The 23,628-nt window shown below is 46.1% G+C and overlaps 1 protein-coding gene across 1 annotated transcript; it reads left to right on the top strand.

The window, feature by feature from the left end:
- The first annotated feature begins 10,569 nt into the window (after positions 1-10,569).
- On the top strand, positions 10,570-23,426 carry KCNV2 (potassium voltage-gated channel modifier subfamily V member 2). Its single transcript, XM_042913252.1, has 2 exons — positions 10,570-11,988; positions 22,593-23,426. The coding sequence occupies exons 1-2, from the start codon at positions 10,588-10,590 to the stop codon at positions 22,872-22,874; spliced, it is 1,683 nt and encodes a 560-aa protein (XP_042769186.1). The 5' UTR covers positions 10,570-10,587; the 3' UTR covers positions 22,875-23,426.
- Positions 23,427-23,628: the final 202 nt, after the last annotated feature.

The following is a 23,628-nucleotide window of genomic DNA, read 5'->3' as shown; positions in this document are numbered from 1 at the left end:
CAGCCCCTTAAAATGATTTCATTTAGTCATAGTTTGTGATGTTCTCACGTAACAGAAGCTAAAATTGACTTTTGCCAAAATAATTTTAAATCAAGAGTGAAATTACTGGGCCAAGGAAAATCATTACCCTTCTTGAAAGAATAAGCTACTTATTAATCACCAGCCTTTTAGCAGCACCATGCACAGGGTTACATACAAATAGTTGCTCTGTCGATTCAAGTAATTTTTATCTCTTCTCTAACTCTTTTTCGCAATGCCTTGCTAATCAAGTTCCAAACTGACGTTCAGTCCAGAATACTGACTTTTCTCATGGAGTTCACTAAGGTCAGTTGCACTGCCTTAGAATTTCTTCTACGTCAATAGAAGAACAATACAGCTGCAAATATATTCACTTAAATCTATTGTTTATGCTTTTCAGTGAGTCTAACTCCCACACACTCATTCATGACCCAAGGTCTAACTCTTCTGTTCTGATTTTGTGAATAACCTTTGCAATGTGGAGACATGATATTCTAGAAAGCTGGGCAGAAAGTACTTACCTGCACTATGTAATTTGGCCTGACTGGTAACTTTGATCTGTACCCAAAAAACCAAACCAACAACAAAAACCAGAAACGAAAACAGTCTTTGGAGTGCAACTACGTAGGCAATTTTAACAATATAACAGAGTCATTATTAATCATATATAATCCCTTCCCCTGGCCACATTTATTCATCTTTAAGGGTTCCCCGAGAATTGTTCTAGTCCAGAATTCTTCATGTACCATCTGTTCAGGCACATTCTTTGTATTTTTACTAGGTTTTCACAGATGCCACGTTTCAAATGGGCAAATCACCTCAGGACCATCCACTGGCTCATCTTCACCCCGACTCCAGGGAGCCCCAATCATCACAGTAATACCAGCATGGAGCAGATGTTCCATGGTCTCTGGTGTATTTCCCTCCCTTGGCAGAATTCTCAAACACAAATTTCTCTCTAAATCAAATGCAGGGCTCAGTAGCCTCATTTCTGGTCTTCTGGAGACTTGGTCAGAGAGAGTTTCTCCTCTCAGAGTACGTGGAGGAGAAAGAGACACCCAGAGGCAGAGACCAGGGGACAACACTGGAAACCAGAAGATCGGAGATGCGAAGCTGTGTCAAATTATATAAGGCCCAACTTTTTAAAGATCAATGGAGTCTACTCTACCACAGAAAATAGGCAAGGTTCTGGTCTGAGCCAAAGAGAGGATGTTGGTTTTGGAAGTTATGCGAAGTCCAACTGTGACTACACCTCGTCCAACACAAAATGAAGGACTGAGACATTTGCTGTGGAATCAGACCAGCCAAAGCAATTCGTCTGCGGTCACGGACCTTAGCTCTCTATTAAATGTCAGGATCTGATATTTAAGTTACTCAAAAGCACGCTTTCCAGATGTCTAATTTTCTTCTTTCACGTGGACACAAGTCCAAAGTGAAAAACGAGATGCAGTGATGCCAGAGCAATGTCAAGTTAGGGGAAATGAGAACAGGGTTCCAAGGTCAGGCAGGTACCAGCTCAACTGTCTACAGGACGCTGGGTAAGTCACCTGATTTATCGTACACTTCAGTTTCCTTATCTCTAAAGTGAATGGTGGGAGCAGAGGACCACTGGGTCCCTCCCAGCTCAGAAGTAGCACAGGGTCTTAGACACAGCATGTTTACACTTTACATTGAATTGGATGGCATCCACTTCCAAAATGGCAGAATAAGTGGCAAGATCAGCCGTGGCAGTGGGGGCAAAGCGAACAAAAAAGAACCATGTTGGGGTGCCTGGGTGGCTCAGTCATTTAAGAGGCTGACTTAGGCTCAGGTCATGACCTCACAGTTTGTGAGTCTGAGCCCCGTGGGGGGCTCTGTGCTGGCAGCTCAGAGTCCGGAGCCTACTTCAGATTCTGTGTCTCCTCCTCTTTCTCTGCGCCTCCCATGCTCATGTCTCTCAATAATAAACGTTAAAAAAAAATTAAAAACAAAAAAGAACCATGTTGGAAGACTGTCTATGTATGTTTAGAGGAAATGAAAAATGAAGATCAGAAATCAAAGGGAGGTTTTCTAAGGAAGGGACACACCATTAGAGGTCGCACAGAGGACCTGAAGGTGCCCAAGTAGCAGACAGAGAAGTCCCAGATTCTGGATCCGGTTCAACCAGCCACTTTCAGAGCAACATCAGGCAAGAAACCACACTTCTTAGTCACAGGCTCTTCATCTTTAAAAGAGGTAATTAAGAAGGACAGATGAGGGATGCCTGGGTGGCTCAGTCACTTAAGTGGCCAACTTCAGCTCAGGTCATAATCTCATGGTCTGTGAGTTCGAGCCCCATATTGGTCTCCATGTGGGCAGCTCAGAGCCTGGAGTCTGCTTCCGATTCTGTGTCTCCCTCTCTCTCTGCCCCTCCCCTGCTTGCATGCGCAAGCACTTTCACTTTCTCTCTCTCTCTCTCTCTCTCTCTCAAAAATGAACAAACATTTGGGGCGCCTGGGTGGCTCAGTCGGTTAAGCGGCCGACTTCGGCTCAGGTCATGATCTCGCGGTCCGTGAGTTCGAGCCCCGCGTCAGGCTCTGTGCTGACAGCTCAGAGCCTGGAGCCTGTTTCAGATTCTGTGTCTCCCTCTCTCTGACCCTCCCCCGTTCATGCTCTGTCTCTCTCTGTCTCAAAAATAAATAAATTTAAAAAAAAAAAATTAAAAAAAAAAAATGAACAAACATCAAAAAAAAAAAATTTAAAAGGATGGATGGGCTTACAAAAGGGGGAGCACCCCCCACCACCAGATGAAGCCTGATTACAGGACATTGGCAACAAAAGTGTTTTGTTACAAGCAGCCGCCCACATCCCTCACTCTTTTTTCCCAAACCCACGGACAATTTTCACTGGGTCAGTGACGATTCCAAACAACTGAGACACTGCAATCTTTTGCTGTTTCCATTCATTGCACACTTTACCTAGGACGAGACAGGCAAATTTCAAGAGAAGGAGGTGAGCAAATACTTAAATAATTCAGTTAGTGGAAGAAATTCACCAGGCTTAACAGATACTTTTCCTCTCAAAAAGCTACTCTTTTTCCTTTATTGAAAGTTGGGAAGATTGTTGGGTTTTGTTTTGTTTTTTGATAATTTCTTTGTTCTGGCTTGAGTATTAATCATCCAGCTCTTCATCTGAATGTCCCAGTTTACAATTACAACCCTAATCATTTACTGATGGGGACGTCAAAGATCTTAAAGGAAATACAGTTTCTCTAGTGAATACTAAATCTCTCTCTCTGCCTTTCTCAGGACTAGGTCTGGGCAAAATTGCAAAGGTGTTTGCATTCAGCAACCGTGGTCTTCTTACAACTTGCCTTAGTTACTCCCTTTGCACTCTAGGCTCTTCCCGAGCCACCGCCCCCCACCCCCATCCCGCCCAGGATCTGAATCTGTTCTGAAATGCCCCACCCCCAAGCCTACCCCCCCCCCCCATTCAGACTTCTCTGCCCCATCCCGCAGCTCTATTCATTGTCATATCCAAATTACTTTTCCTCTGTCTCACTCCCTTTTAGTCCTAGAAGTAGTAGGCCAGTTTATGCTGGCAACCTCATGTGACTGAGGGGTCAATGTCTTAAAAGGGCATTGCTCCTGGGGGCCAGTGCCTATTTTAAAAGGGACAATCCAGGCACAAGTCATCTTAATACTGTCCTGTACAACATGGTAGCCACTAGCCACACAGGACTATTAAATATAAATTAATTAAGATTAAATACAATTTTAAGTTCTGTTCCTCAGTGGCACTACTCACGTTTTAAGCCATAAAAATATGTCTACCAACATATGAAGTTCTATTAGTCAACACTGCATTAACATAAAGGAATTCATTTTAACGGTGCACTGCAAATGGGACGGTTGTTTGTCTGCCGAGAAACACTCCAGGAGCTAAAAATGAAATCTATTTGTGTCGTAGGTATATAATCAGGAATTGGGATTGGACTTGGCCGGATGTAGAAGAGATGCCTATCTTTCCTATGTGCTAGGATTTGGCATAGGGAAGCCAACTGAAGATAAAGTAGAGGGGCGTTCTCTTTTTATATTAACAAGAAATCCCCCAGTGCCCCCTTTCACAGATGAGGAAACAGAGATGATAAAGGTCGAGGCAATTTTCCCAAAGCTTTGAACCAGAAAGCAGAAAGCAAAATCCCATGTGCTTTAGTTTCAATGTCCTTCGTATTGTACCACGCTGCCTATCAATCTGTGTCACCAAAGACGAGCAGGTAGGACCCCCACCACTTTCTTTCCTCAGAGCTCGCTAGTTTTCTTCCCCTCCCCAGTGGGGCTTCGGGCTACATCAGTGCAGAGCAGTCAATCCGTTGTTGTTGTTTCTAACATTTTTAAGGTGATTACAGATTTACATGCCGTTGTAAGAACTAATACAGAGAGGTCTTCAACCGCACTTGGTGTTGGGGCCAAAGAGACAAGACGGCCTTCATCCTTGAAGACGTGAGAGGCTAGTGGGGAACCTTGAAGTGAATCAACAGTATAGACTTGGGTAAAACAAAAGGGTCATGTCATTTTCACTTCTCATTGAGCAAATAACAAGGAGCAAAGCTGTTCTGACTAAGCCGCTGTGCAAGACACTCCCTCTCTTCGGGGCTAAGAGTGGACCGTGAGGCAAACTGCAAAACAAGCTGGCCATAGACATCAAATACTTCACTCTCTCAGCTAGCAGTTCTGACTGCCAGCTATCGGCCAAGCACTGGACTGGAACCTGGGGATCAAACGGTGAACAAAGCAGCCACTGTCCGGCCCTTCTGGAACTCGTAGTCCTGTCTTGTTTGCACGCAGATAGCATTTGTGCTGAGGGCTCTGCTAGGCCAAATGAAGCTGTTGGGGCAGAACAGGTAGGGGGAGGGGGCTGAATGCTGCCGGAGGCCGGGAGGCCGGGAGGCCATCCTGGAGGACAGGCTAGAAGGGTTAGCCTTCCGCCTACCCAAGGCAAACAGGAGTTGGCCGGAGGAAAAGAAAACAGGCTGGAGTGGAGAAAGGCTGTCCTCAGAAGAACAAACGTCAGGACCAGCAGCACATGGGAAGCCTCCATATTGAAAGAGAATGGTGTAAAAAAAAAATCTAGCCAAACGGTCTCAAAGAATTACTCAGAATACAAAAAACAAAAACAAAAACAAAACCCTTAAGAACAACAACAACAAAAAGCTCTCAAACCTATTTTTATCGTTACTTATAATAGTAGAATACTAAAACATATTTATTTCCATAAGAGAGATTTGGTTTAGTTACAGATGACACAGCCAAAATACAGAGCATTTTGTAGCCTTTAAAATAATGCTTACAAAGGCTTTTTTTTTTTTTTTTCATCAAAAATGCTTCTGGGGCGCCTGGCTGGCTCAGCTGGTGAAGCATCCGACTTCGGCTCTGGTCATGATCTCAGCCCCGCGTCTGGGTCTGTGCTAACAGCTCAGAGCCTGGAGCCTGCTTCGGATTCTGTCTCCCTCGCTCCTGCCCCTCCCCCGCTCGTCTGCTGTCTCTCTGTCTCTCAAATATAAATAAAACATTTTAAAAATTGCTCCTGTGAAAATGCTGAAGACAGTAGGATATATAATTTTATGTTCAATATGACCACGACCAGGTTAAATATATATATCCGTGTGTGTGTGTGTGTGTGTGTGTGTGTGTGTGTGTGTAATTGAATGGAAAGACACAGGTTAAAATATTAACAGTAATTGTCTTTGGTTGATGACACTGTAGGTGGTGTTTATGTATATGCTATTTTGCAACCTGTTGGTTAGCCTGGTTAGTCCGGAACAAAACCCAGCTCTACCATTTACTTGCTGTGCACTCACAAGTTAGTCATTTAACTTCCCTGTTTCCTTACCTATAAAACAGGAATAGCACAACAGGTTGTTGTAAGCATTACTACAGTTCAGAATCTGGGCATGCTATTATTGTTGTACTGGTGATTAGCACTCTACTCGATTTTTAAAATTTTTCTCTAATGCACTTCTAAAACTTCCTAATGGGAAAATGTTTAAGTCTCTCTTCATTAAAGTAAGTGCCTCACATTCTATGTTAGTGATGTGTGTTACCTTAAATGGAAACACTGAAAAGGAGCAGCTAACCTACCTTGAGGAAACAGAGAGCGGTGTCAGAGAAGGACTGCTCCAAGAGGAGGGTGATGTCTGAGCTCACTTCTGAAGGGCAAGGATTGTGAGAGAAGAAAGGCAGAAGGGAATTCAGAGCAAATGAATCCTCGAGGAAAGAGTTGGAATATGAGTCATTTCAAGGCAGAAGCCAGCCTGAAGATCATACAGGTTTTCCCTCTGCCCTGCAGCTTCTTGAACGCATTCAAGGAGGAGGAACTCATCACTTTAGGAACACACACGTTCTTTTTTTGGACAGTTCTCTTTGGTAGAAAGCATTTCCAGGTATGGTGACCGTCCCCCTTGCAAAGGTAAAATCCAAGGGTGAAGTCCAAGCGACACGCCCACACCGAGAGACGCATTTGGGGGGTAAGAGACCATTCCGGGGGGCCCAACAAGGGTATCCACCCCCGTCCACGACATGGTTATGTTGTGTTTAGCTTTGAGAGGTCCTACAAACATGACCACCTCTCTTGCTTTTCAGTACTAAAGCCATGACGATGTTGAGAGCTCAGGTAAGAAGTGGTCGATGACCACAATGGAAAGAGAGGAAATGAGAACTATGAAAACAGTGGTAATTTTTTCCAGTAGTACGATCGATTCGGAAGAGAAAAGGTACTTGTTGACAGAACAGAGCACAATATAAAGAAGAGATAAAACCGGAAAGCAGTTCATGGTGCGAATGGAGAGACAACACTAATACTCTATGTCAGAAAGGGGTGCCTGGGAGGCTCGGGCGGTTAAGTGTCTGACTTCGGCTCAGGTCATGAGCTCAGAGTTCCTGAGTTTGAGCCCCATGGTGGGCTTTGTGCTGACAGCTCAGAGCCTGGATCCTGCTTTGGATTCTGTGTCTCCCTCTCTCTCTGCCCCTCCCCCACAAGTGCTTTGTCTCTCAAAAATAAACACTAAAAAAATTTAACTTAAAAAAATATATCGTATGCTAGTAAGAGAACACTAGAAGTGCATTTATGAACTTAAAGGCTAGGACTGCTTAGGTGTTATCTTAAGCTTGTAGATTTGAGGCTTATTGAAAGGTTAACAGCGACAGCAGGTGCGGACCCTGTAGAAACTGCTACCTGGCCCAACAACCATAAGGCATAATCAAAACTGAACTACATGATGAAGATAGCATTATACACCAGTGAGGAAAAGAGAAATCATTCAGTTAATGTGTTGGGACATGTGGATAAAATCTGGAAAACAGAGTTGGGTCCGTATCTCACTCTTTACATCAAAATTAATTCTTGAAGGATCAAATCCTTAATTGTGAGAAGTAAAACCCTAAGAAGAAAATTCTTAGAAATTACAGAGTGGCAAAGACTTTCCTAATAGGACACAACACTGAGAAGTCCTCAAATAAACAATTTACACGGGGGAAAAAAACCCACCGAAGGATAAAATTGCAAACCATAAAGCCCCCACCAAAGGGTTTATTCTCAGAATGTAGAAAGCTCTCCCACAAATCAGTAAGAAACACAGCAAAAAAATATGGCTAATGACATGAAGAGGTGCCAAACTGCATTCACAGTAAAAGAAATACAAATTAAAATTATCCCACGTGTCAGGGGTGCTTGGGTGGCTCAGTCGGTTAAGCAGCCGACTTTGACACAAGTCATGATTAGGTTCGTGGGTTCCAGCCCCATGTTGGGCTCCCTGCTATCAGTGCAGACGTTCCTTTGGATCCTCTCACCCCCTCTCTTTCTGCCCCTCCCCGGCTCTGTATCTCAAAAATAAACAAACATTTACAAATTAAAAAAAAATGATCCCACATGTCATTTTTCACCTATAAAATGGGCAGAGCTGAAGAAGTGTGATGATGAGTTTTAAATTAGTAATATTGTTAGAGGGACATTGGCATCATTGATCAGAATTGCAAACGTGGGGTCTTGGACCTGCCAATTCCACCTCTAACAATGTATCCTTTATGTGTCTTTTTAAAACCTGATTATGAAGAAATTCAAACACATACAAAAGGAGAGCAGTATAACGAAACTCTATATTCCCATCACTCAGCAGTTACTGACTCACAGCCAGTTTTTTGTTAAGTTTTGAGAGTGCCAGCAAGCACATACACATGTAGGGGAGAGGGAGAGAGAGAGAGAGAGAGAATGAGAATCCCAAGCAGGCTCCCTGCTGTCAGTGCAAAGCCCCATGTGGGGCTCGAACTCACTAACCCGTGAGATCATGACCAGAACTGAAATCAAGAGTTGGACACTTAACCAACTAAACCACCCAGGTGCCCCGACTCAATGCAATGCCCACCCACTTTCTCTCTCCTATATTATCTTGAAGCAAATCTCAGGTATCCAATCACTCCATCCATACATACCTCAGTATGTTTGTATAAAAGATACACAGCCTTTCGCTTCTACATGACAAGACCATTATCATAAAAGCATTCCTTATTCTTTTTTTTAATGTTTATTTATTTTTGAGACAGAGCACCACCAGGGGAGGGACAGACACAGAGGGAGATACAGAATCTGAAGCAGGCTCTAGGCTCTGAGCTGCCAGCAGGGAGCCTAATGCAAGGCTCGAACTTACCAGCAGTGAGATCATGCCCTCAGCCAAAGTCAGACACTCAACTGACTGAGCCACCCAGGTGCACCCGCATAAAGCATTCTAACAGTTCCTAAATATCATCAAATCAAATTTCCAGTGGTCTCAAAAATGTTTTAAGCTTTTTGTTTGAATCAGAATTCCAAATAAGGCCCACACATTCCTATTGGACAGAATATTATTTTAAATAACCCTGATCGTTCCATGTATGTATAAGATGATGTCATTATCAATCTTTCCCCAAGGTATCTGTCCAATTTGTTCTGCCCCCATCTGATCAGATTTCTTTGTGATCCTTCCTACACATCGTAAACACATATAAAGTAACGCCCATGACAGGGTTATTTGCTGCGCCATTGTTCATAAGAGCAAATATATAAAACCATCTGAATGTTTATCACTGTCAGACTATTTTCAAAATTAGGCAGACATCTATGTTCACACATAAAAACACCTCTGAGACACATGGTTAATTGGAAAAAGCAATGTGTAGAGAGTACTATGATTTGTGTTGATAATATAGAGATTTTCAGATGGCAGATGGAGATAGGATTTAGCTTGCATTTGTTTAGAATAGTTCTGAAAGAACAACCAAAAAGTATTCTGGATGAGTAACAGTGGTGGCTTCTTCAGTGGCACATGTGGTAACTAGAAGTTTGGTTTGGGAAAGAGAAACTGTCCACTGTAATGCACCTTTGTATCTTTTGAATTTATTTTTGTAGGTACGCTTCATACCCAGTGTGGAGCCCCCCAGGGAGCTTGAACTCAGAACCCTGAGATCAACAACCAAGCTGAGATCAAGAGATGCTCAACTGACTGAGCCACCCAGGTACCCTGTGCCTTTTGAATTTTTTTTTTAACCATAACCATGAGCTAGTCAACATAAATTGAATTTAAAAACAAATTCCCTGCTCAAAACCAGTCTCTTCCTTTTCTCTGCCACCCACTCTTTAGCTGGGCTCGCCTGTTTCCATCACCTACAAAACCGTGAGCAACTGTGTCTCCATCGGGTTTCCATCCCCAGCCTTTAGCACGTTACTTGATCCATGGAAAGAAACCTATAAAATATTTTAACTGAGGTTTGGGAAAACGATCAAGACCTTTTCCTCGGAATAAAGTCTGGCCACCTTTACATATGGCCTAACACAGCAGCTAAGCAGGGCTGCAAGAACATGTACCCACCAGTCCTGGATTCTTTCTGGAAATATGTTCTTACCATTCAAGAGAAGGAAGGGAAAGAGGCAGAGAAACAGGCCAACGGAAATCCAGTAGGGCAAGGCTGCTAGGCGGAACCCATTGGGAAACACGACTGTGATCGTGTGACAGAAAGAGCCTGGGAAACATTCGAGGTCTTAGGTGATCTAAACAAGGGGCTACGTGGAGTAGAAGACAGACTTGTGACCAACTCGCTTTGAGCATTCTGCTGCCGTCTCTTTCCTTGATCACAGGGGCTCCAATTCCATCAGTTAGACCAAAACACAGCCATCCGTGCAACTACAGCTAATTCACGGATTCCCCCGGGGTCCAAACTCGCTGAGCACTTCCTGAGGGCGGGCCTGAGGATTGGCGACATTTTTATTGGCAATAACCTCTGCCGCCTTCTGATTATCTACAGATTTAAGACCACGTAGTCAACCCCTACGTCAGGCAGGGCAGGGAGAGGGGGGAGGAAAGTGGCTAAGAGGCTCTAAATCCCTCCTAACACTTGCTGCTTCCCTATCAGCAAGATTAGAGCAGCAGTCATCAGCCATCTGCCTGCGTCTGGTGAGTTCCCCCAGGGCTGGGCTGGGCACGTTGGTCGTCTGGTGCAGGCCCCTCTCAGACAGAGCAGGGGTTAGGATCCATCCTCCCGGTGGCAGTCCCCAGGCAGAGCAGGGGGTGCACCTGCCGCAGCCATGCTGAAGCAGAGCGAGAGGCGGCGGTCGTGGGGCTACAGGCCCTGGAATACTACAGAGAGCGGGGACGCGCCCCAGGCCGGGAGCAGCCAGCACCGCAGGAGCGTCTGCTCGGTGGGGGCCCGCTCCGGCTCCCTGGCCAGCATCCCGCCGTGGACCGAGGGCAACTATAACTACTACATCGAGGAGGACGACGATGGGGGGGAGGAGGACGAGCTGAAGGACGACCCAGGCGAGGAGGACGCGCGGCCGGAGGCCGCCCCCGGCGCGCAGCCCGACGGCCGCGCCGCCCCTCCCGCCGCGTCGTCCACCCTGAACGTGAACGTGGGCGGCCAGAGCTACCGGCTGGACTGCTGCGAGCTGGCCTGCTACCCCAAGACGCGCCTGGGCCGCCTGGCCACGTCCACCAGCCGCAGCCGCCAGCTCGGCCTGTGCGACGACTACGAGGAGCAGACGGACGAGTACTTCTTCGACCGCGACCCGGCCGTCTTCCAGCTCGTCTACAACTTCTACGCGTCGGGCGTGCTGCTGGTGCGCGACGAGCTGTGCCCGCGCTGCTTCCTGGAGGAGCTGGGCTACTGGGGCGTGCGGCTCAAGTACACGCCGCGCTGCTGCCGCATCTGCTTCGAGGAGCGGCGCGACGAGCTCAGCGACCAGCTCAAGATCCAGCGCGAGCTGCGCGCGCAGGCGCAGGCCGAGGAGGCCGAGGAGCTCTTCCGCGACATGCGCTTCTACGGGCCGCAGCGCCGCCGCCTCTGGAACCTTCTGGAGAAGCCCTTCTCGTCCGTGGCCGCCAAGGCCATCGGGGTGGCCTCCAGCCTCTTCGTGCTCGTGTCCGTCGTGGCGCTGGCGCTCAACACGGTGGAGGAGATGCAGCACCGGGCGGCGCAGGGCGCGGGCGGCGGCGACCCGCGGCCCATCCTGGAGCACGTGGAGATGCTGTGCATCGCCTTCTTCACGCTCGAGTTCCTGCTGCGCCTCGCCTCCACGCCCGACCTGCGGCGCTTCGCGCGCAGCGCCCTCAACCTGGTGGACCTGGTGGCCATCCTGCCGCTCTACCTGCAGCTGCTGCTCGAGTGCCTCACGGGCGAGGACCAGGCGCGCAGCAAGGGCGCGCCGCGGGAGCACGAGCTGGAGACGGTGGGCCGCGTGGGCAAGGTGGGCCAGGTGCTGCGCGTCATGCGCCTGATGCGCGTCCTGCGCATCCTCAAGCTGGCCCGCCACTCCACGGGCCTGCGCGCCTTCGGCTTCACGCTGCGCCAGTGCTACCAGCAGGTGGGCTGCCTCATGCTTTTCATCACCATGGGCATCTTCACCTTCTCGGCGGCCGTCTACTCCGTGGAGCACGACGTGCCCAACACCAACTTCACCAGCATCCCGCACGCCTGGTGGTGGGCCGCGGTGAGTAGCGGGCCCCCGCCCCCCTCCCGGGTCATCAGCCGCCTGCCTGCCTTCAGCCTCGTGCCCTGACCTGTCCCCTGCCTTGCTTAAGCGCCGCTGCTCCCCTCCCCACCCCCATCCGTGCCTTCGCCGCCTCCAACTAACGAAAACCGGGGTGGCTGTCGCGGAGTTGGAAAGGCACAGTCTTTGAGTAAGTCACGGAATTTGACTTTCGTCCCGGGCACCTCCAAATCTAGGTTTCATCTTGAGTCTCTGGACAGGCTGATTTTACGAAGGTTTCCTTGTTGCCCCCCTAAGGGGGACCATTCGTCATGGTCATTCTTGTTACTCGCCACTTACAGAACACCTGTGGTCCTAAGCGGTTTGCAAAGTTTATCTTATTTCAGTATTGCAACCCTGTCAAGTGGCTACGATCGCTGGGTTTTTTGTTTGTTTAAGAGGACATGTTGGAAATGGCTTCAGATTTGAAGCAAAAAGCAAACTGTACGTTTATGCCAGGGAAAGGGGAGACCCAGCCGGCCAGCGTCCACCCTAACTGAAATCCCCCTGGTTTTGGCCCAATCAGAATGTGGAAAGAAGCACCTACAACTGAAATTTGCTCCAGTAGCACTCAAGTTCCTTTAGGATCTAGCATTCTTGCCCCGCTCTACAGCTAGAGGAACCGAGAGGGTTTGGGTGTAGACGTACAGCTGAACTAGCAGAGTGAGGACTGAAACCCACGCCCCTCCCACAATAAACCCATTCCTTTCCTGCACCCAGCATTCTCCCTTTCAACCGTTACATCTGCCCCAGGCCTGGCCTAATTAGTAGTCTTTTATTTTTGCTGTTTCCTTTAGTATTTGCCTTTTGGTAGTCTCTTAGGCCATTTACTCAAGCATCTGTGTTTCTGGTGTGCTAGGCTAAATCCCCAGAAAATCCCTAAATCACTGGAAATGCTGATTGACAAGTTGACATTTGTACAGAGAGGGAAGAACTGGGTGTGTGATTTCCTTTTTTTTTTTAAGAGTAGGTGGTTTGTAATGCCCTTAAAAACATTAGGCAAATGTCACGAGGTTTTTCCATGTGAGGAACTAGGTATTTTCAACACTAATATTGGGTATGGTAGAACCCACAGTCTGGGGCGGATTTCTGAGATGAACCAGCCCAGGGCTGCTAGTATTATAGTTCAGCAAGATGGGAGATTTGGATCCTAGTCCCCGATCTGCTAGTAATAAACTGTGTCCCTAAGTAATTATGAAACCTCACTCCCTTACTCTCCGTCCTCAGTTTTCTGGTCTCTAAAACGGGGTGGCTACCGAGCTCTACAACTCAGTGAGTCTTCTGTCACTGAAAAACAGAGCACTCACGTGTCCAACAGGATTTGGGGGGCTTCTTTTGTAACAGGGATGGTGTGAGGCTCTTCCCCATGAGCTAGCCCAGTGCCACACCTGTGATGACATTCCAAGTGACAAAAGGTCGTCGCCATAGATAAACCATGTGTACAGATAGAGCTGATGGAGGATGATTGGTCCCCAGTAAATGACATTTACTTTGGAGCTGAGAAAAGCAGGAAGAGGAAAGGGCAAATCCACATGCTGATGATATGCTACTAAGTCTGAGAGTCTAGGTCTCCATCCATCCAAGTATCTTAGAAGACTCCCATATATACAGGCAAGGCCTGGGGGACGCTTTGATACTTTACCTTTAACCCACAAAACTTTTTAGGACTTTGTATATTAATCTAAAAACTCATAAAAATTCAATTGCTTATGATTTCTCTTTCTAAAAAATTCCCCGGAGTGCATGCCTATTGATTGCATCTAATTTCTTGATCTGTTTAATGTACAATGACACTCAAACCCTTCAAATTATCCCTTTTATGTTAACTCAAATTATGTTAGTCAAAATTAGTGTTTTCCCTTAATTTTACAGTAAAAATTGAATCATCATTTGGTTTTTATCTGTAACACATTTTACCAATTATTGCTTTGGCCAATGTGAATTTTATTTGTGGCCATTATCTCCATCCGGCACTGTTTTCACAGGCCAAAATTTGCACATTTTCCCAATGGCCTTTGTGCATTTCTTCTCTGAGAATTTGGGAGACTAGTAAAAATCCTTATGACTAATGCATTTGTTTGCACACTAACCTATGAAAACATTAAGAACAATCCCCCTTGAACATTTAAAGACTGCTCTGTGCCCCCGGACAATACAGATCAAGCAGATGCTTCCCTATACTTCTGGTGACATTCCGTATCGTGTATCAAGGGCCCATATTCTCCGTAGAGCAAAGAGAAAAGAATGCTGTCAAAATTATGTAGACAAAACCTCTTGTTTCCTGATGTAAATGCCCAGTAGAGAGAGAGACAACATGTAGATGAATTTTTTGTGAGATTCACAAAATCCATCTTATTCATTCACTGAACCAACTAGTAATGAAAACACTGGAGATCTTGAGTGACAGAACAACATTAACACAATAGGAACTTCTTTCCCTCATGGAGTTTACATTCCAAAGGAGAAAGAGAATGTATCATTTCAGATACTGATGTGTCTTGCATAATAGGATAGAGAGAGACCTGGCGGGTGGGGGGGGGGGGGGTGGCGTGCGCAGCAGAATCTACCTTTGATAGAGAAGCCCCACTGGAGAAGAATGACATTCAGCTGAAATTTGAACAATGAGAAGAAACCCGTCTCTATAGACATGACTCAACAGAGAAGAGAGTAAGAAATGGAATCCTCAAAGTAGCTCTGATCCAGTTGTCTCCAAGCCTCTTCTTGATCATACATCTCATGATTTAAAATTTTTTCAGCACATGCCCATGATAAATGTGTATTCCAGCTATGCCCAAATTAGGTTATTTATGCTATGCACAAATTAGGTTACTCATGGCTATAATAATGATGCATCACAAACTACCCAAAACTTAATGGTCTCAAATGTCAGACATCTATTTGGCTAGGAGTTTGCCTGTCAGCAATTTAGGCTGGATTCAACTAGAAGGTTTTTCTCATTTGGGCTGGTGCCAGTCACTCATAGGTCTTATGATCAACTGGCTGACAGCTGAGATCAAAGAGAGGAGACCCTATCTCCTCGATCCTCCAGCAGGCATGGACTCATGGCCATGGCCCTGTGCAAGAGGGAGAATGTAGACTCAATCATGTGAGCACTGTCCTTTGCTCAACCCACTGGTCAAGGCCAGTCACAAAGCCAAACTCAGAGTCCAAGAACAGACCAGGTTAGCCCACCCAGTGTAGGGAAGCATTGATAAGTTCTGTGGCCAAGAGCTTAGACACAGAAAGCTATGAAGAATTAGGCCCACTGAATGGACATTTTTCCAAAGGAGACATCCAGATGGCCAACAGACACATGAAAAAATGCTCAATATCACTTATCATCAGGGAAATGCAAATGAAAACCACCATGTGATATCACCTCACACCTGTTCAGAATGGCTAGAATCGAAAAGACAAGAAATAACAAGAGTTGGCAAAGAGAAGAAAAAAGCCTCATGCACTGTTAGTAGGAATGTAAATTGGTACAGTCATGGTGGAAAACAGTATGGAAGTTACTAATGAAATATAGGAATACTGTATAACCCAGGAAATTCACTATCCAAAAAAAATGAAAACACTGGGGTGCCTGGGTGCTCAGTTAGCTGAGCATCCAACTTTGACTCAGGTCATGATCTGATAGTTTGTGGGTTTGAACCCCCGTGTCAGGCTCTGTGCTGATAGCTCAGAGCCTGGAGCATGCTTCAGATTCTGTGCCTCCCTCTCTCTTTCATCCTGTCCCCCACCCTTTCTCTCTCAAAAATAAACATTAATTTTTTTTTTAATTTTAGAGAGAGATAGCATGCTTGCATGCAATCAGGGGAAGGAGAGGGGGAGAGAGGGGGAGAGGGGGGGAGAGGGGGGGAGAGGGGGGGAGAGAGGGGGAGAGAGGGGGAGAGAGGGGGGGAGAGAGGGGGAGAGAGGGGGAGAGAGGGGGAGAGAGGGGGAGAGAGAGAAAACCTTAAGCAGCCTCCAAGCTCAGCATAGAGCCTGATGTGGGGCTCAATACCACAACCCTGGGATCATGACCTGAGCCGAAATCAAGAGTCAGACGCTCAACCAACTGAGGCTCCCAAGCGCCCCCAGGTTCTCCAAAAACACTAATTTGTGAAGATCTATGAACACCTTTGTTCATCACTGCATTATTTACAGTAGCCAAATTACGGAAGCAGCACCAGTGTCCATCAATAGATGAATGGGTAAATAAGATATGTGTGTCTACATACACACGCATACACACTCACACACAATGGGAGTATTAGTCATAAAAAATCCAGTGAGATCTTGCCATTTGCAACAACACCAACGGACTTAGAGGGCAATATGCTAAGGGAAATAAATCAGACGCAGACCACAAATGCCACCTGATTTCACTTATATGTGGGATCCTAAAAACTGAAACGAATGAACAAACAGAAAAAGCAGCAACAGATCCATCAATAGAACAAACTAATGGTTGCCAGAGGGCAGGGTGGTAGGGGAAGGGGTAAAATGGGTGAAAGGGAGTAGGAGAGCCAGGTTTTCAGTTAGGAATCCTTAAATGACAAGGATGAAGGGCACAGCACAGGGAGGGACTGTCATCAGTAGTATTGTAATTGGGTTGTATGCTGACAGATGGTGAGCAGGGCATAATGTATAGACTTATCGAATCGCTGTGTTGTTTACCTGAAAGTAATGTAACATTATGCATCAGCTATACCGTAATTAAAAACAAATTAGGTCAGTAATACAATCATTCTCCTGTAGGAAGATTTTACTGCTCAGATATATTATTACACATTGGAAAATATGCACTCACACGTGGAAGATTTAAAGATGAAGAAAAACATAATTGAGATTTTCTTCCAGAATGCAGTGCTGTGTTCCACGTATATTCAACCACACTGGAGACAGATTCTCTAAGCCATTCATCCATGTGTTTTTAGTACTTTCAGACAGCCCCAGAATCTGACTTGCTGTTCATAATCTTCCCTCTCTCTATGCCAAGGATCCTACAACCTTCCTCTGTAATTCAACTCAAGGTTTTAAGAGGAATACAATAGTTTTCATGATTGTGAATACTTCTACAGCTGCAAAACAAATCCCTCATGGCCATTCATGTCTGCAAATGCTCGTGCATTAGGATACAAGATAGTCCCCTCCCACTCGTCTGTCAAATGAAGATTATTTGTAAGCACTCGTGTAATAAGAAACATATGTAAAATGCTAACCCATAGCAAATCCACAAGAAATACAAGCTACCACATCTGTCTAGTTGATAGTCTTTATCATGTAGAAGCCATAACCTTTGCTTGCAGATTCTTTGGGGGGAAAATAGAAGTGATTCCCTCTCTACTGAAGAGAAGAGAAACCCCACGACATACATAGGGGTCAACTGTTCTCTCCCAGGAGAGCTTCCACATCTCAAGATAAAGGGATGCCCACCTTGAGCAGTTCCAGCCATGTCGGGGGCTCTCTGGGCTGCCTGGGTGTGGGAGATGCATGGCACACTCAGCAAGAACAGTCAGCTCTCTGATGAAGCGGTCATCATTGGTCTCCGATGTGGCCATGTTTTAAAGCAGAAGAGGGCACTGGACTGTTCAACAGGCCATTTCCTTCTGGGCTTCAAGAGTGAGTTAAAGCTAGAGATACCCAACAGGAAACCATGTCATGAACTCACTCCTTCATAAGCTAACAAAAACTCTTCAAAAAGAAAACGTATGTCTAGCTGAGGGAACAGATAATGGTGCCACAGAGACCTTGCTCCTATCTTTGTTTTCCCAAAGTACACTATCATTTCCTTGCAAATAGGTGGCCCTTACAAGGTCACTGAGATTTCCTTTTTTTTTTTTTTTTTTTTTTTTTTCTTACGGAGTGATGGCTGGCTTTTAAGAAGACCCCTTTGGAAGGTGCATCAGTCAAGTTACAATCAGGAAAACCAAGAAACCAAGAAAAGTAGATATTTTAAACAGAGGCAATTTGATACAGGGTTATAGATACACAGGTGTTTAGAAGTCTGGAAGAGCAACACGGGCAAACAAAGATAACCCAAAAAGTGGTTACTCCATCAACTAGCTGTCAGCCCTAGGACTGGGGGGCCAAATAGAAGGAACCGGAAGTACAGAGAAGGAGCTACTGAGGAACTCCTAGGATGACACCATGAGGTTTGTGTCCCATGTGCTAAAAGATGCATGAGCTACATCTGTCTGCTGTATTGAAGGATGAGGACAAAAATCAGAAGCAGGAGCGGAGACCCTTACTTACCTCCTCATCCGCCTCCAGTGTGCCAACAGCCTCTCACTAGCAGAGCACAACCAGAAAACAGCGAGCAAGGGAGTCTGGGAAATGCAGTTTGTGGACTCCCAAGCAGCAAGACTACAGGAAAGAGTACAGAGGGGTGTCGCACTTGGGACTGAGAGACGGTGGGTACACGTCTGGCACAGGCAGCAGTAAAAGGAGGCGGTGTCGTTGTAGCTGCTTCAGAAATGGCACAGGAGGGGCCATAGTCACTGGGGCCAAGGCTGTGAGGCACTTTTAGGACTTCTGCTCCTATAGACTCCTGACTCTGGGGTGACCCCCTCCTTAGAAGGTCTTTGACTTAGGATCCTCCTGAGGGCCAATAGGACTTGAGTGGGACACAATGGAGATGTAGAGGGCAAAGTAGCAAGTAAACAGAAGATGTGGAGGACGCCAGCATCACTGTGTACCTTTCTATCGCGACATGCATAGATCCCACATTTGCCTTAGCTTTTTGCATACTTCCTCCTTACTGTGCAATTGACATACATGTCAGGACCTCAGTGGACAGATGAGGCTGGCTGTTCTCTCCAAGGTCCTCTCCTCACCCATGACCTCATTCTAACAATGCTTCCACCCATCAAAACATTCTTTGAATTCCACGGAGCCATTATCTCCGGAGACTGAGACATGTCCGTTTACTTCTTTGTAATGGTGCCAGCTCTTCATCTTTGGTATTTTAAAAGAGAGTTGAGACCCCTGAGTCTAAGATTGGCACCTAGCGTTAACCCTCCAGGTGGCTAAGACCACTTATTTCAAGGTCGTGCCACTGAATCCTCTGTGCAGATTATAATCCAAAGAGGAATTCCTAAGGTATTTGTGGCAACAGCAGCATGGATAGGCTTCGTATGGCCTTTGAACTAAATCCTTTCAAGGACAACAAGCATTGAGGTATGTACTATTTTTAGCCAGGAACCATTAGTCCTTACTACCTCAGATTGCCTGGGAACGCTGAAAGGGGTGCTCATTATTTTGAAAAATCAGTTATGTTTCCTGGGATCATAATTCCTAGATGGATGGATTACCAGGTGCTGAGATTTCATCTATGCCTCCTTCGTTATGAAGGAAACAAACATTCCTTGTTGGAGGAGAAATTCCCATGTAGCTGTTCTAAAGTTTCAGAGAAAAACTGGATGCTTGTCTTCCTTGTCGTGTTTAGGAGGCCAGTATTTGCTGATTAATAGGGGACATTTCTGGAGGAAGGTTACGTTCTGGCTTTTGGGACCCAAAGGCTAGGGAAAATATGTAAGCCTTCCACTGCTAAGTTTCCAGTTTACAGAGGGCTGAGCCAGCCAATGTTTTCAGGAATCTCAGATGGATTGCAGGAATGTCGGTCACATTTCCAAACCCAACTCATGCTAATGTGAGAACTCACTGTGAGGTGTTATGTATCAGTCTAGGGCCTTCAATTTTTAATATTCATTCAGGGAGAAACGGGTTTGGTCTGAGGAACAGGGAGACAAGTCCCCCAAAGCCAAGGAATTCTGCATTCCTCTTGGAGCCAAGGAGCACAAACCAGGTCACTGGTTGAGTCAAAGTATCCACAAAACAGACAATATAAAGATACGCTATCCATTTTGAACAAATTCTTCGGGACCAGTCATACAGAGCCTCCTAGCAGAAGATATCTTTTCTCTAAACATAGAGATCCAAGATATACAAAAATATTTTTACCATATTCACATCAAATATTTAATCTTCCTTAAGCCAATTCTCTTTGCTTTTGACTCTTCACTCAAAGTTCAGCCAAAACAAAAAACTGAAGTTGAGGTTGGGAGTGCAAGAAAGCCAGGGTAGGGATCGATCAGAAGTTTAAAACAGGTGCCTGGGTGGCTCAGTCAGGCATCCAACTCTCGATCTCGGCTCAGGTCTTGATCTTAGGGTTCATGAGTTTGAGCCCTGCATTGGGCTCCATACTGACAGCACACAGCCTGCTTGGGATTCTCTCTCACCCTCTTTCTCTACCCCTCCCCTGTTCACACACGATCTCAAACTTTAAAAATATATAAATGAAAAAAAAATAGGCACTTTGTCTCAATTATCTCCCTCGGTATGCTCCTAGCCCTTTGCCCCCTGTCTTGCACCCTTGAGGAACCAGTTCACCTCAAAGCCTGTGCTCTCACCTTTCGAGGATGCTTCCTGTCCTGAGCTACCCCTTAGTGTCACTCAGCCCTGCCCCCAGACTCCCTGTCAGCCTCCTCCAGGGCAAGTAGACTGAGTGACTCAACAGTCTTACAGAGGTAGGAGCGCTGCGGTTAATGACATATGAAAGCCAGGGTTCAGTTCATGTATCTGGACAGAGACCTGACTCAGATTCTTTTCCTTAGGGCGTGGCCAGTGACCGGACACACACATGTAGACACACGCACACACGCACCCACACACACTTCGAGATTCACCCACGCTCTCACTCTACCCCTGCCTCTTATCACCCTTTGCTGTACAAAGCTGACAAAGGAGATTCTCTCCTGGAGCCAGAGTGCCCTCCACCCTTTGTCCCCCCCCCCCGCCTTAGGCAGGTGTCAAGCAGGAGCCCGTTTCCACAGCCCATTGGTCTACACTCCGCTGGGAGGTGGATTCAGAGCCACATAGCCTCATGCTGTCTCTATTTCCTTAAGGTGACCCACACCAGCCTGCCTCTCTTAGATGCTTGCTTGCATTCCACCCCCATGGGAAGGGGAGGCCCACCCTCAGCAGGTATCCCACTGGAGATAGAGCAGTGAGAGGTTGTCTATCACCTACCCCAGAGAGGAAGTCAAGCTTTCACTTTGTATGGTCTGGAGGATGCTGTAGCTATCATTAATGCCACCAGATTTTCCCAGCTGGCCCACTTCTTCATTCTAACTAATCAGTCACACTTGTCCTAAGTTCAGGCCAACCCTTACATCATCAAAACAAAAATGCTTACATTTCTAAGCTAAACACTGTGCAAGCATGGGTCCATGGGCTGACTATGTCTTACTACCGTCTGCTAGAAAATCATGGCAACACCACAAATTGATGAAGCAAACAGTGCCCCCTGCAGTTGTGCAATGCACAGTTTTTTTGCAAGGACTCAACAGCCCTGCCTAAAAGGCTTCTAGTAATTTAGCCATCAGTCTGGGGACCAGAAAGAGACTCAGTACATGAGGCTTGAAACACAGGCCCCAAGAGATTTTCCCAGGTTTTCTCTGGCTACACTGACTGATAACTAGTCCCACGGGTATCTGCATTTTAAAACAGAAGCTTGTTAACCTAAATAAATCTCTAATTAGTGGAATTTAAAGCAGTGTGCAAGAGTGATGGGAAAGATTTCATGCAGGGTGAACATATTTTTGGTCTGTGATGTCTTACAAAAGCCCTTTTGCAAAATAATGAGAGTGTTTCTCCAGACATTTGCAATTAAAGCACCTTCATCTATAATATCTCATTTGAACGACATAATAACTCTGAGAAGTATTATAATTGTCTCCAGAGAAGGTTGGCGAATGCCTTTTGTGTGCCTGACACTGTGTTAAGTGCTCTGTATTCCTCTTCTTTAGTCTTCAGGAGAATCCTTAGTGTTAGGGATTATCCTATTTTATTTTTTTTTAGTATTAGTTTTTGAGAGAGCGCAAGCAGGGTAGAGGCAGAAAGAGACAAATACAGAGGATCCTATGCAGGCTCTACACTGGTAGCAGCGAGCCCGATGTGGGGCTCAAACTCAGGAACCACAAGATCATGACTTGAGCTGAAGTCCGACGCTCAACCAACCGAGCCACCCAGGTGTCTCTATCCTCCTGTTTTAGATGAAGAAACCAAGGCTTAGAGACTGAATGTTTTACCCACCGGTACTCAGTGGTAAAGGGTCAAAGTTAGGACTTGGACCCACGTCTGACAGGCTCTAAGCCTGAGCTCTTCCCGAACTGCCTATCACATAGGCAAACCCAGGGCCCCCAGTCCCCAAGTTGGCCCCTCTGAGGGGAGGCAGAGACCAACATTTATTGAGCCCATGCTACACCAGGAACTTTACACAAGGTATCCTACATGCTCTTTACAACCCTATAAAGCAGCTGTGATCTCCTCTATATTGTGTATAAGAATATTTATAGTAGCCAGAATTTAAGCCCAAGACTTCCAGCTCCACAGGTGGTCTTCTTTCCATGATTCAGGTCCTACAGGCAGACCTACTGGTACCTCCTAAAGCTGGCTCTGCAGGAGCTGTTACATGACCCACATGTACCTTCAGGGAGACAGAGGACATTTTCCTGCCCCGTTCTCGGTCTTCTCCATCACAGTGCTAACCATTCTCTCCCACTTTCCTTCCTATACAGGTGAGCATCTCCACTGTGGGCTATGGAGACATGTACCCAGAGACCATCCTGGGCAGGTTTTTTGCCTTCCTCTGCATTGCATTTGGGATTATCCTCAATGGGATGCCAATTTCCATCCTCTACAACAAATTCTCTGATTACTACAGTAAGCTCAAAGCCTATGAGTACACTGCCATGAGAAGGGAAAGGGGAAAAGTAGAGTTCCTGCAGAGAGCCAAAAAGAAGATGGCGGAGTGTCTGGCTCGAACCCACCCACAGCCCACCCAAAGGCAAGAGAGTTGATGTTTCCTAGGATGCGTGGCTGGTAGACCCTATGAACCTCAAGGCTTCAATTCTCCTTCTTTATATTGTCAGAGTTGGCAGTGCAAGGACACGTTTAACAGCCATACACGAAAGGCATCCAGTTCAGAGTTCTGGCTCTAGAAGTATTCATTTTGGCCCCGAGTGGGACCCTGTCATTTTTTTTCTTTCACTGTGGTGTAGGAACCATGACCACCCCCCTCCAGTGACATCGGTCCTCAACACTCCTAGACAGGAGCACCATCTTGGGTTTCTCTTGCAAATTCTCATGGTGTCTCAATAAATATTTTCGGATTTGAGTTGATGTGAGAAGAGTTTCCTTGAAGAAAAGAAATCCTTCATTTTCTAGTCAGAGAGAATGTCGCAGCCATGAACTAGGTAAGCTTTGGAGTTAGACGAACGTCAATCACAAGCCCTGAACTACTGGCTGTGGGGTTTAGGGCCATAGCTTTAAATATCTGAGCCTCAAAATGTCTGAGCCTCAGTTTCATCAACTAAAATATAGGTAGTAAGACCTACCTTGTAATATCAGCATGGGGGTTGGAAATAATAAATGCTCAATAAATGGTAGCTGTTAAATTGTTTGCGTGAGTGTTCTTAAATATATCTCCAGACTGGTGGTTCTCAGCCCAGGGACATTTGTCACCCCAAGTCCCTTTTGCCCCTAGGACATTTGGCAAAGTCTGGACACACTTTTGACTGTCACCACTGTGAGGGAGTGTGAGAGTGGCTGCTG

Source organism: Panthera leo, chromosome D4 (assembly GCF_018350215.1).
Source record: "Panthera leo isolate Ple1 chromosome D4, P.leo_Ple1_pat1.1, whole genome shotgun sequence".
Taxonomy (NCBI): domain Eukaryota; kingdom Metazoa; phylum Chordata; class Mammalia; order Carnivora; family Felidae; genus Panthera; species Panthera leo.
This window is presented reverse-complemented; position numbering and strand designations above follow the sequence as displayed.

Coding starts and splice junctions, on each gene's coding strand:
- KCNV2 (XM_042913252.1), top strand. CDS start 10,588: ATGCTGAAGCAGAGCGAGAGGCGGCGGTCGTGGGGCTACAGGCCCTGG. Junction 11,989..22,592: donor ACGCCTGGTGGTGGGCCGCG/GTGAGTAGCGGG, acceptor CTTCCTATACAG/GTGAGCATCTCCACTGTGGG.